We start from the raw sequence: 13665 nt of genomic DNA on the forward strand, positions 1-13665 counted from the left end.
CCGTATACATTTATAAGATTTATTTTTTGTGACATAATATTACCTTGAACTATAATATACCTTCCAGATGGATCTTGGGTAGTGTTTATGATTTGAAATGGAATTGATTTGTGTATAAGAATAACTACGCCTCTTGCATAAGTACTGTGGGAAGCCTGAAATACCTGACCTGGCCATCTTTTACTCAAGGAGTGTATGTCTGAAGTAATCATATGCGTCTCTTGTAGAAAGACTATTTTTGAGTTGAGATTTTTTATCCTGTTTAGTACTTGTTTCAGTTTGGCCAATTTTCTCATTCCCCTTACATTCCAGCTTGTAATTTGAATGTCTAAAATATTCTTCTGTTTTGATTTATCCATTAAATACTATCTCAGCCTAATCTAAATTTTAGAAGCTGTAAAAAAAAATAAAATAAATAAATAAATAGAAGTGGTGCAAGTACAACCTCTCCCTTCCACACATATCCAACACACACACACACACACAGACAAAATCCTACACATACAACTACAACATTTCGAACAGTCCCACCCTCGAACCTAGCATTTCTACTGCTGAAATGCATACCCTCCCTTTTAGTTCGTAAATTTGAGGAACGTTGATCCACAGTATTTGGGGAGCAACTGGTCAGCGTGACCAAAAACTCTAACAAAACAATCACTGCCATCCACCACGCACTTCACATTGCAATATATGTATGTACATCCCTTTCAGAGTATAAAACTATGCAACTTGGCCATATTAAAGTAATATCCCCACGTTTGATAATCATCAGTTGCAAGATATGTAAATAAAATCTACCCAATCCTAATAGATTTGGCGCTAAAGAAACACTGGCCTACAGTATTAAGTAATAATGCAAAAATAAAAATTAAAATAAAAAACCTATATATTCATAACTCACAGCGACAAAAGCTTACTTCAAAATAGCTGGACTTCTACAGCTGTTGCCCACGGCTAATCAGCTGTTTCTTCTGTTGGAATTCAGTTCACTGTGGTGGCTTGTGGCTTGGCTGTGGGATACTTTTGTAGAACATTTCAGCTTCCTGTGGCGTTGAGAAAAGATGAATCTTGCCATTGTACAGCACTCGGAGTTTGCAGGGGTTGTGTTGAAATCCCCGGAAGGCGTTGATATCAACAAACAGCTTTGTTATCGGGTTGAACCCCCGTCGGATCCGCACTGTTTCTGCAGAGAGATCCTGTGCGAACGTTATCTTCACCCCATCGTGTGTGATGTCTCGCTGCCTTGATTCACGGTAAACAAACTCCTTCTCCTGAAACTTCAAAAAACGGATGAGGATGGCTCTGTTCTGGTTGGGCTTCCCCGACGCTAACGTGCGATGAACACGCTCCAATGTGAATGATCTGTCAGGGTCCGTCCCCAGCCATTGTGTCAACTTGTCGTTAATGAAGTCCATGAGTGTCTGATGACCCTCGGCCCCTTCTCGTATACCAAACAGACGTAAATTCTTCCTCCTGCCCCGGTTCTCTAAATCGTCTGTCTTGGACTCAAGATAGGCGATTCGCTTGGTGGCTGACTGAAGTGAAGTGCCGTTTCGGTTTTTTCAAGGGCACTTTCTGCATCATGTATGCGGCGTTCAGCCTCTTCGATGTGTGTTGTATTAGAGGAAACATCTCGCTTTACCTCAGACACATTGCACTCCAACACCGCCATTGAGTTTGCCATGCCCGTCAAACGGGTGTCAATATTGTCCAACTTTGTTCCGATGTCTGCCCGGAGCGACTTCAGCTCGCTTAACACTTCAGCTATATTAGCCATATTAGCGTTAGCTTCCAGGTCGCTCGGTGGGCTTGGCGGAGTTGCTTTGCCAGTTGCCGTACTAGTCTTGCGTGTTCGGGTAAAAATATCACACTGTTTGGCTGCAGTTGGTTTGGACATATCAGCGCCGAGTTTTTAGCGAAAATGGTAGCCAGTAAATTAAGGGTTTTTAGGGAAATGGTGCGTGGTTGCACGGAGCCTCCTCACTATGCTGCCATCTTGGTCTCGTCACCATTTATTCTTTTTTTAAATAATTCCTTGTCAAATTCACAGTATTAGTTCTCTGGGAATCTCTTTCACACACTAGTAAAAATTTGTACTGTAACTGAAATATCCCCAATCAAATTAGATTGAATCGGAAATCGACTCGAATCAGAAATCGAATTGAATTGGGACCTTGTGAATCAAAATCGAATCAATTCAGGAAATAAGTGGTGTTACCGAGCCCTAGTCATTAGCATGACAGTAACGTCCTGTTTACAACAGGTATTAACATGTGTCTTGGGTGACTGAATCAAAAGTGGACAGCTCTTACTACAGGCGTGAATGCATCTGATGTGTCCTCCATGCATCTTGAGATCCAATCACTTAGATCCCATTCAGAGGCGGCCCATGTCTGTCTGTTTACACCTGGCATTAGAATGCATCACCACAAGCCTTTCAAGTGACTACTTGTGATCATATCTCATTTCCCCGCTCTTTATGCAAATAGGCATGTACATAATTTCTTTGCACAGCCCCTCCTTGCCCTGCTCTCTACCTCTCTACTCTGTTTAACATGTTTCTGACATTCAAATACCAGGTGTGAACGTACAGTCATAGAGCTGTCCATGTGTGATCTGCTCACCCTGGATGCATGTTAATACCACGTGTAAACAGACTCTATGTTCTGACAGTTTATTCAAAGGAGGTCTCTGAGCCATGGCAACAATAGCTTCATGAATTGGTCAGCACTGTCAAGACAGCTTGCTATCAACAGTGCAAATTTGTGTGTCGAAGTTCACACAATTTACTTTGCCCCCGCGAGCAATTCCACTGATCTAGCGCTTCAATTAAATTAACTGATTTCATCATTTTAAATGCTGGTGTGACCGGGCCATTAGTCTTTAAAAAAAAAAAAAAAAAGTCCTTTCTGTTTACTTTTTGGGTAAAAGCTTTCCACATATTACATTAAAATATTAAAGTCCAACTGAAATTAAAGTGCATGTTTAGAGGGAACAGAAAAATGTCTGATATATTGGCAAAGACTTTTTAATTCCTTCTCTTCCCATAATAATAAAATATTAAAAATAAATTTACGTTGATACTATTTCTTATTGCAAAAAGGGACTGTGATTTCAGCTGGACTTTGAGAAAGAGGCTGCATCCTTAGTCATTAAAAAAAATCCTTTATTGGTGTGTTATCATAATGGTATGAAACAGGTGTATACTCACAGGCCACCTGCACCTCTGTTCTCCTGTGTATGACAGCTCCCATCCTGTTTCTCACCATACACTGATACAGGCCAGCATCAGTCCTCTTCAGAGACGGGACAGACAACCTTATGATGGACGGACACATAGAGAACATGGATGAGGGTGTGTTTTATACCTCTGAGCTGTAAACAGACAGTATTAGGAGGGGAAAGGCAACATTGGGAGTGATGTTTGGACATCAAAGAGACAGAGGGGAAAGAAGGTGGAGGTCTGTTTGTCCATATGTACACACTTGTGTAATTCTCTTTCATGACCTTGATCGGAGAATGGATTCAGCCTAAGGTTGTCAAGGTTCCCCGATAACAGACGGGAAGGCGGAGTGCTGCGTATATATACAGTATGTGTGTGTGTGTGTGTGTGTATGAGAATGTTTGACTTTTTTTTTTTGTTTGTTTTTTCTTTTTTTACTGAGAGGGGTTGTTAATGGGGTTTTAATGGACTGTGCTTCACTAATGGGAAGCTTGGCATAGGATCTAGGTTGGTGCCATGCTGGACAAACACACAAATGCATATACACACAAGCACAGACACACGCACACACACATTTATTACACACAAACCGGATAGACACAGTAAAACTGGACATCGCTTTGGGGCTCATTATGAATACCAGGACAGCCAAGTATTTAACTCCCAGGCTGTCAGTGTATGCTGCCAACATACACAAACCCACACACACATACACACTAATACACACACATGTACATCAAAGACTCACACACGCAAGTCCATTTGAATTAGGAATGACACATTACACAGCAGCTCTCATCCTGAAACAGATTTTGATATTGGACACTGCATCTCTCTCTCCATCCGTGTTCCATTACGTCCTCTAATAGGAGTGTGCGGAGGGGCTGTCACTGCATTTTGTGAAATCCCAACAAGTTTTCCTTTCTATTTCTCGCTAAACACAAACTTCAATGTTGACAGGTCCCAATCAATAAAATAATTTCTCAGTAAATTTCTCCGACACAGTCTTAGCCCTGCGTGTGAAGTCAAATTCCCCGAGTGATTTAAGATCAGAACAATTTCAATCAGGTTTTTCAATAAAGACAGCTTCTGCACAAACTGACCAAACCCTAGAAAAAGCAGTCCGTGAAAAGTAACTCTATTTGTCAGCCAAACTGTTACCAACCAAGATCACCAACATTCTCTTTTCTTTTGTAAGTCTACAGTTCCTTCTGATTATTTTATGGCGACTCACTATGTGTAAAACAGTGTGTAAAAAGGGCGAGGCTACTGTAGCTGAACTGATGCTGAAGAGGGAAACCTAACTGTCGTTTCCATTAATGTAAATCATTTTCACTTACAGCACTGCTCATCTGAATTCTTCACTGTCCAGTACATTAAACAGCATGAGGGGTAATTGAAAATAAAATAAATCAGACTATATTCTAAAGAGAAGGCGTTGAAAAGGAACAAAGTGTGTGATTCTGTGCAGGCCAGATTTATTTTCAATATGTGAAAATGGAACAGAATGCATTTAAATAGCGCTTTAATTCAGATTTCTTTACAATATGTATAACATTCACACACAGAGAGACACATAGTCACACACACTGTACCACACAACACACCAGCCTAACCTCTGGGACCAATAAGGGTTATTTGTGCCTTGCTCAAGAACACTTTGATGAGTGGACAACTCGCTCTGCCAGCCTACATTAAACTAACAGTAAAGATAAATGTAAATAATGTTGAGGTTGTAAAATTAGGGCCTACAACTCCAGATGGTCACACACACACACACGCTCTTTCTCACACAAACACACACTCTCACACTCACTGCACCCTGCCAATTCAGCATAGCCCTGGCCTCACCAAACTAAACTAGCCAGATCGCTGAGAGCAGTCCAGAGCTACCCAACGCCTCCTGGCTCGAACAAAGACTGCCTACAAAATGCTGGCTCAACCTCTCCCTCCCTCGGTGTGTACGCATTCCCAAGATTCCCTCTATTTCTGAATGATGTGAAAAACAATTTTGTTTCACAGCTGCAGTTTTGCTGAGAGGGATTGCTTAGCTCTTACCAACCAACACACATAGGGACAGACGGGGAGAGGAGCAGAGACAGAGGAGGACAAGAAGACGAAGAAGAAGAGGCACAGTGAGAGAAGCAGAGACAGACGCTCAGATGTATTGATTGGTTCTCCTATTCTTTCCCAAGACCATATACATATTTATGGAGCTAATGTAATTATTAATCTCACTTTGGCCCCACTGTCTAAATGTTCTGACCTTCTTGAAACACACTCCATCACTTACGGCCACAGCTCTTTTGCTTTTTTCCATGCCATGGGCATGACTGATCACACAGAAGAGTCTTTGAAGATATTCTCAGAAAGAAGGCAGCAGCAATAAAAGCAAGGTTGTCAGATAGACAGACAGACAGACAGGCATACACTTAGAGACAACTGAGAGATAGATCCATGACTGAAAGCCAGACACATAACCATCCAGTTAGTGATAACTGACCTGTACTGTGGTGTCCAGTCGGTGACGTTGCTGTTGTTGAGCGTCCAGCGGTACTGCAGAGGCCAGCTGCCTCCAGCCAGGCAGGTCAGCACCAGTCTGTTTCCCTCCAACACCACCTGCTGCCCCAATCCACCCCCTCGCAGGTAGGGAGCAACCTCTGACGGACAGAGAGACACAGGAAGGGAAATATGAAGAAAATAAAATATATTTGTTTTGGCAAAAAAAAAAAAAATCCATTTGTGCCCTGTCTTTTGCCCAAAGACTGGGTTAAACAAAACATTGACACACCAATGTCCCTTGATTTTACAGGTTCAGACTGGATTCTACACATTCAGTAAAAATGTTGACTATCTGCTACTGTATTCATTCATGTGTACTTCTTCCCCACTCCTGCAGCCAAAACTCTAACCTTTGCTCCTTCGTACAGTCGCTCTGATTTATACCATCATTATTAAAGAGTAACCGAAACAGGATGTGTGTATGTGTGTGTGTAAGAGAGACAGACTGAGTGTAGACACAACCTGCTGAGACTTATCTAACAGGATTTACCAAGACTTTCTCCGGGCATCCCCCTCTCCATTAGTGAGGTCTGTCAAAGCATTTCTTTACCATTCTTACTTTAGTCATTAGACCTACAGACAAATACTTTGGTGTAAAGTTTCCCTTTGCAAAAATCTCCTGTGAAATGTCCTAAAATCTTTCTGTTATGAACAAAGAAGACAGATGTATTGTATATGCTCTAAATGCTCATTCTTTGATGGATATGATATTAAACATAGCTTCTGGTGTTTAAAACAGCAGTAATTAAAACTGACTGTCAAAGGAATGCTATGTTTGATGCTATCACAATTTTAGATACTGCTTTTAATATATTCCTGGCAATAAAGGTGTTCACATGTATGGCGAACAGTATGATGCATGTCAAAACACTCACGCCTCTTGTTTTCTGTGTAAGCCCACACATCAGCGACATGCATCATCATGTCAGCAAGTCCTATTTCCCAGCATTGATGCGCATCAGCGGTCCAGAAAAGCAGCAATTCTATCACATTTATTCCCTGGAACAACACACCATAACTTGACTATTCTTCTGTCTACACAGAGCATCTGCTGTGTGTTGTGTTGGGTTGTATCACATGCCAGCATATACTGTACCTAAAACCTCACTCCAGTGTATTTTGGCATTTTTATGATGTTTCTTTTTTTGAGTCGTTTCTTGACAATGTTGATGCTGTGCTCAAAGTTTAAAAGTGAAGATGAAATAGGTCATACGTCATCTTCTAAGCATGTGCAGGTGTGCTGTCATGGCTCTTTGCATCTGAGCAGCAATACCAATACATATCCTTGTGAGCTAGCTCGAAAACGTATCTTGTATTTTGGCTACACTGAAAACACAATGGATGGTGATGTATCCTTTTGTCTACACCTGTGGTGCATATACAGCGTAGCGTTGTGTGAGTCACAGGCAAAACAAGATGGTGAGCATTTTTTCTGGGATTGTGTGGGATGGTTTCTTCAGTTTTTGGACCGAGCACAGGGCTGTGAAACTTCATATGTTTCACAGAGTTTTTGTAATATTGGTAAGTTAACACCTACAGACTACAGTCGGCTGTGTAAGGGATAAAGTTACTAAGCAACCGCCAACTGATACTGCCGGCAGGTTGATCAAAATCCCCAAGTGGAAGCTCTCTTGAAGCAGGAAACATTTATTTAAAATAAGGGTATTTCATTATCTTGTTGTTGGCCTTACAGAAACTAGCGAATAAACTAGTTGCCCTTATCAGCTGTTATTTGAATAGTCAAGCTAAGCAGTCGTCATTTCAAAAGTCACTTAATTCCAGTTGATGTTAGATTCATATTCATTCATATTTCCTTCAGGTGAAGGAGGTCGAGAAAAATCCCTCTTCTCATTAATCATGTTGGAATGACCGCTTCTGCTATCCATGTTAATATCCATATTATCACTTTGACATGCTAGAGCCGCATCTGGTTGCCATGGTTATGGATTATGGCCACATAAGAATGTTCAGCCTTGTTCTCCGTTTGAGCAAGAATGTTAACCTAACAACACTGACAGGAGCGGGGCTTTAAGGCTTTGTATGAAGAGAAAGGTCAAACCCTGGTTCACAGTCACTTTGAACCCACACATATAACAAGTTTGGACATCCTTTTGTTAGATGTGATGTGAAATTGATCAGTCAAACAGAGGCAGTCACACCCACTCAAGCTTATGTCATGTAAAGGAGCCTGGACTCAGCTGATACACAACCTTTTATTGTTATCAACAATGGTTCTTCACTTTCTCCGCATCTGTTATGTTCCTCTATCAAGACATTGTGTATTATCACTAACATGCTGCTGGACTATCAAGTATCCAAGCACAGAGACTGTACAATAATGTACAGTGACAGTGACTACAGTACCAACATCACGTCTTTTGATAAGGCTGTTGAATCATTGGCCCTGTCTTGCAAGGTGCATTTGCTGAATGGTTGGGCTGCAGCTGCTGTCTAAACAATGCCATCCAGTCTTTAACTCTTGGCTCAGGTGTTTAAACCTGGCTCACCAGCACACAGCATAGAGGCATCAAGGCTAAAGAGTCTGTCCACTGCAACTAGCTGTAAGGCCTGTCAGCATGTGTTGAGGCCTGGATCCACTAAACAAAAATCTGCATCCTGGTGTGGGATGTATGGTGGGGGTGGGGGGTTGTAGACAAAAAGATTTATTCATGCCATCAACCATTTACACACACATACACACACAAGCTGGGTTAGAGGGGGCAGGCTTATCTGTTTGCTACAGTACGTATGGACAGGTCCATAACTCTAAGGCAGAGTTTTACATTCTCTGTTTCTCCCTCTCCTTTTCCCTGTCAACTCAATCTTCTCTCCTCCCTGCCGTTTCAACGTTCTCAGTTCTGTCTCTCCTCCAGTGCTCTCACTTCCTCCCTGGTTCCTTCCTTATTCCTTATTCCCAGTGGATGTTTCAGGGCCACCTTTATTCTCCCTTTCTCTTTCTCCACTTTCCACTGTTTCACCCTCGCCCTCCCTCTCTTTTAGATTGATAGCTGCCTGCTTCATGCACAAGAGGGAAGTGTTCCATCTACGATAGATTTATATGGGACTGTGTGTGTGTGTGTGTGTGTGTGTGTGTGTGTGAGAGAGAGAGAGAGAGAGAAACGGTGTGCGAGCGTGCATGTGAGTGTAAGGATTTATTTGGAATATTCCGTTTCTACAGACGATGGCTGGCAATGCAGACTCCAATGTCATACTGCTGACCAGCACCATAACTCACCGCTGCCTGCCTGCCTGTGTGTGTGTGTGTGTGTGTGTGTGTGTGTGTGTGTGTGTGTGTGTGTGAGAGAGAGCAGCAGAGAGATGCAGCCTTTACAGCTTACCAAATGTGACCCTCAATTAGAAAGGCTGGCGCGCAAACATACTGTACAAATAGAAAGATGTGGACGTTTTGCACCTGCCTCCATCCGTTCCACTTATCTACCACTTTCTTCATACTTCATACCCTGCACAGCTGCGCACTGCCCCCGCCCCCCACTCCACTCCTCATGGCTGTTTAAACCCTTCATGTACTTTAAAGGGAGTCCATTAGGAAGTACAGATAGAGATAGAGAACACCACATCTGAAGAAGAGCAAGGTCAGCTAACAGCCTGTTTCACTCACTGATGTTGTCTGTCTCTCCGCCTCTTCCCCCGCTGTCTGTCTCTCTGTCACTCAATGTCAGCAGGCCACTCTGTCTCCCTCACAGTCTTCCCTGTTCCTAACCTGTCTGTCTTCCTCACAAGCTGTACCAACCAACCACCTGTCTGTCTATCAAGACCACCTCCCCCCTCCCCTCCCCCGCTGTCTCTTGTTGCCCCGTGGTCCATTTCTGTCAAAGTGTGTGGCAGCTCAAGGTCTCCGCTTTTTGTCTCTTCGGGAGGAATGTTGCCAAACAGAGAGACTGGCCTCCAAATGTGACAGGACAGTCAAGAGGCACACGTGCACGCCAACACACACTCTTCTCCTGCCGCATCATGTGCGTGTCCCCACTCCTGGGCCGGTCTCATGAAGCTGCTTAGGCAGATTCTGGGGAAGGAATTCAATTTGCCGGGGAGATGAGTGCTGTGATAGAGGGGAGAGGGAGGAGAGGAGGATGAAAGGACAGGAGGAGAAGAGGAGCAGGGTCACTGCTCCAGGGCTGATAGTCCACTATGATCCTGCCCGCCCTCTCTCCTCTCCTCTCTGTCTCTGCACTTTTACAGTGAGTGTAAGTGTGGTGGAAATTAGGCCCTAAGTGACTTGTCCTTTACAAATGGACCAGTAACGATCATTATTCTTTCATTGTGCTGCATTAAACATCCCAAAATTAATCCTGAATTTTACTGCAACAGCTGTGCTGAGATGTGAGGTTTTCTCTGGCTCGACATGAGGTCGAGGAGTTGCTTTACTGGTAACAGCACAGGTAAAGATTTCGATTTTTTTTGTGTTGGAAGTTTGAAATTTAGGTGGTCGAAAAAATTCTTAGGCGGTCCAGTTTGCATTCAGACAAGCAGAGGAAACCCTGTGGTGTAAATGCATTTCAGAGCACTGACATAAGAGAGTGAGAGCACACGGATGAAACTAAAGTTGAACCGTGGATCTCATTCCAACAGTGCCTGCTTAATTATTGGGTATGTGTGTGTGTGCGTGTGTGTGTGTGTGTGTGCGTGTACAGTGTGGGACTGTGTGTGTGTCGGGTCAGAATTAGGGTCACTCACTCCAGAGAAATCACTTTATCTTTATAGAGCTGAACCCCTACTGTGAGACAGGGCTGGCAGAACTGGCTATAGTCTATGAATACTGATTCACTGATAGCATGTCTCTCTCTCTCCCACACACACACACACACATACACACACACACACACACTCACCCTTCACCATGCCTTTTTGACGCAGGGGGTTGAAGGGGAGAAAATAACTAAATCAGACTCTTTTATTACTAGTAATTTTTCTATGAATAAGCAGTTAAAAGTTGCATAGCTAGGCAGTTTTTTTTTCATGGTAACAGCAGTCTATTTGATTATGGGGTGCAAATGAGTTCTGCTCCTTTTTAATCTAATAAGTCTGCCAGCGCTTGTTTCAACAGGAATTTAAAAACACTTAATTGGACTGACAGTGTGTGAGGCGGGAGGAAGAATTATGACTTGAGAATTTGGCGTGTTGCTACCAGTCAGAAAAAGAGGGTCGAAAAAGAGGCTAATTAATTGAACAATGTATAGTGGAGAGGCTGAGAAATGAGATTTCATTTCCCCAATCGAAGGGTTCAGACAAGTCAGGCAAAAACACATTACAGATGTATCTGAATTTTGCATCTAAAATAGCTAACAACGATCACTGATGCTGTTGATGAATACTCTCTATATGAAGCTGAGATGACTCAAGATTACTACCGAAAAAGACTGGACACCCCACACTGCATGACTATTTTCACCAAAATACACAGATTGTTTTGATCTTGGCATTCAGAGAGGAGCACATATTGCACCACTGAGTAAGTACAGGGATCAACACACTGGAAGACAGCTGGAGTATGATAAGAGTCATGTCAGGAGGCAACCCTGAAATCTAATGCACAAATTTTCAACTGTTCCTGTATCAAAACAGAAATAAACATCCCTCAATAACAGTCTGTCTCGTCTCGGTAATCTATCCTGCAATTTGCTCTGAAAAGACAAACTAAAGAAAATGCAAAATGAGGATGAAATGGTGGACTGAGAGACGTGGGCAACAAGAGCTCTGCAGAGGGAGCTGTAGGTGAGTGAACTTCACAAGAGTGAGGTGAATTTCAGGTGAGCTGTGGCTCTGACCTGAAAGCTGATGAACTGCATTATAATATAATTCTCTCTCACAGCACGATGCGCTGTTTTTTTTCTTCTTTTCTACATCATTTCTCCTGCCAAGCAATGTTGACAGTCCTGATTCCAGTCTTAAAAGACAAACATGTTTAAAATTATCTTAATGTGAACGGCAGGCAGCAACTGGATCAAAAGACAAATGATCAAACTCATATAACACACTGTATGATTTTATCTCCTGAATGTCAAAACCAGCTGGTCCAGGCTGAAATGGAACCAGTTTATCTTGCTCCGATCAGTTATGATGCCTGAATTATGACTATAATCACTTTAACAATCCCAGTGCGTTTCCCTGCGTTGAGCAAACACAACTGATAGATGGCTCCCCCTGTCTCCCTGTCTCTCACACATCCATTACAGAGCTCTAACTGAGGGAATCTACTGACCAAACAAGATGACAGTTAAGCACAAAACACCTGCTCTCTTTGATGATGATAAAATCAAAGCGGCTCTGGTGCTAACCCGCTAGGCTGCAGCTCACCCACTGATCCCAACAGGCCTCGGCTGAACTGTGAGACAGAGAGCCCATGAGCAACAAAACTTCCCTGGACTAGAATCCTGGACAGAAAACAGCAGAAAAGCCACATGAGAGAACAAAATGCTTCCTCTGCTTCACCCACTGTTAGATGTGGCAGAATGGTAGGTGTGGCAAACAGGATGTGAGTGTGGAGCTTTGATCAGGAGTTTAACTCGTGTCTTTTCAAGTTGGCAGCTGCTTTAATTGACTACTGAATGTCAGGCTCCATAAGAGAACAAAGCATCACTCACTGAAGGCCGAATAACACCCCCTAGCCCCTCTTCCTGCTCAGACAGCCAATCACAGCTCCCTCCTCCTGGCTCCTTCCAATCACGGTTTCCAAGAGCCCTGACTGACAGCTGTCTGTGAGGAGGTGACAGATGACTGACTGATCCTGACGTGCTGATTGGCAGATGTCAGACCGGGAGAGATGTTGCGTACACTGGCACACATGCACACACATACATTCAATACACACACGAGTAGATACAAGCTGACTTGAACAATCTAGGCCTGAATAGAAGAATTTCAAAGTCAATGTGCTTGACTTTGCTTGTGAGTGTGTTTTCTTCTTTGTGTCAAAGGCAGTGGTAGTATTATACACTGAAATTTATAGTGGATTCGTAAACAACCTCTACAACAAAAGGTTGTCAAGGAGAAACACATTCAGGAAACAGGCAGCTTTTTTCAGTCTGGATTCACATTAGCTTCCTGTTGTGCTCCACACAGGTACAGTAGCAGGTGAAAGAAAACAAATATATACAATTAATACCTAATTGCATTGACTTTGGCCATTTTCCAGTTAGGCCCGTGCACATTTAGTGAGGGGCCAGTGTGTAATTCTCTTTGGAGGTTAGCACAAGCAAGACGTTAACCAAAACTGACAATGAGCAGTTGTTTTAAAATGTCAATTTATTGGTTTCTCTGGCATTTAATAATGTCACTGTACTGTATGTGTGTGTGTGTGTGTGTGTGTATACATACATATGTGTGCACTGGAAATTTGGTTGAAATGTCAATCTTTCTTTAATATGCTGTATTTGAATTTAACAATGTGCAATAACCTGCTTTGGTACAAAACGGCACATTGTGTGTGTGTGTGTGTGTGTGTGTGTGTGTGCGTGTGTCCGCGCGCACTCTAAACCTTGCATGTCTTAGGGAGTTAATCAGTGGATGCATGGTGTCATAGGAGTGCAGGTCTGTGAATGGGGGAGGTAAAGGGGTAATAAATGGGGCACAAGGGCTGCAGCAGAGGAGTGGGAGATTGAGGGTTTTTATGGGGGGGTGGATGAGGGAGATCGGGGGGGGGGGGGGGGGGGGAGTGGTAATCAGGTGGAAGAGACTGTGATCAGTGACATTTAAGAGGTGGGCCACGCTGCAGGGCACATCTGCTAGGACACACACACACACACACTGAAACACACATACACAAACAACTGTCAGCTCCTATCTCCTGATGAGCGGACAGGCGGACAGGAGGAGAGAGGAGGTGAATGGGAGAGTAGGGAGGGAGTGAAATGAATACC

At 43.1% G+C, this 13665-nt stretch overlaps 1 protein-coding gene across 1 annotated transcript in view; it reads right to left on the reverse strand.

The window, feature by feature from the left end:
• Positions 1 to 13665, reverse strand: part of LOC117255508 (protein sidekick-1-like) — a 282626-nt gene that overhangs the window by 179095 nt on the left and 89866 nt on the right. The window contains exons 2-3 of the mRNA XM_033624487.2: positions 5730 to 5886; positions 3215 to 3321 (exon numbers count right to left, since the gene is read on the reverse strand). Of these exons, the coding sequence (XP_033480378.2) occupies positions 3215 to 3321; positions 5730 to 5886 (264 nt within the window). The remainder of the gene's footprint in view (positions 1 to 3214; positions 3322 to 5729; positions 5887 to 13665) is intronic.

This window comes from Epinephelus lanceolatus, chromosome 3 (genome assembly GCF_041903045.1).
Source record: "Epinephelus lanceolatus isolate andai-2023 chromosome 3, ASM4190304v1, whole genome shotgun sequence".
Lineage (NCBI taxonomy): Eukaryota > Metazoa > Chordata > Actinopteri > Perciformes > Serranidae > Epinephelus > Epinephelus lanceolatus.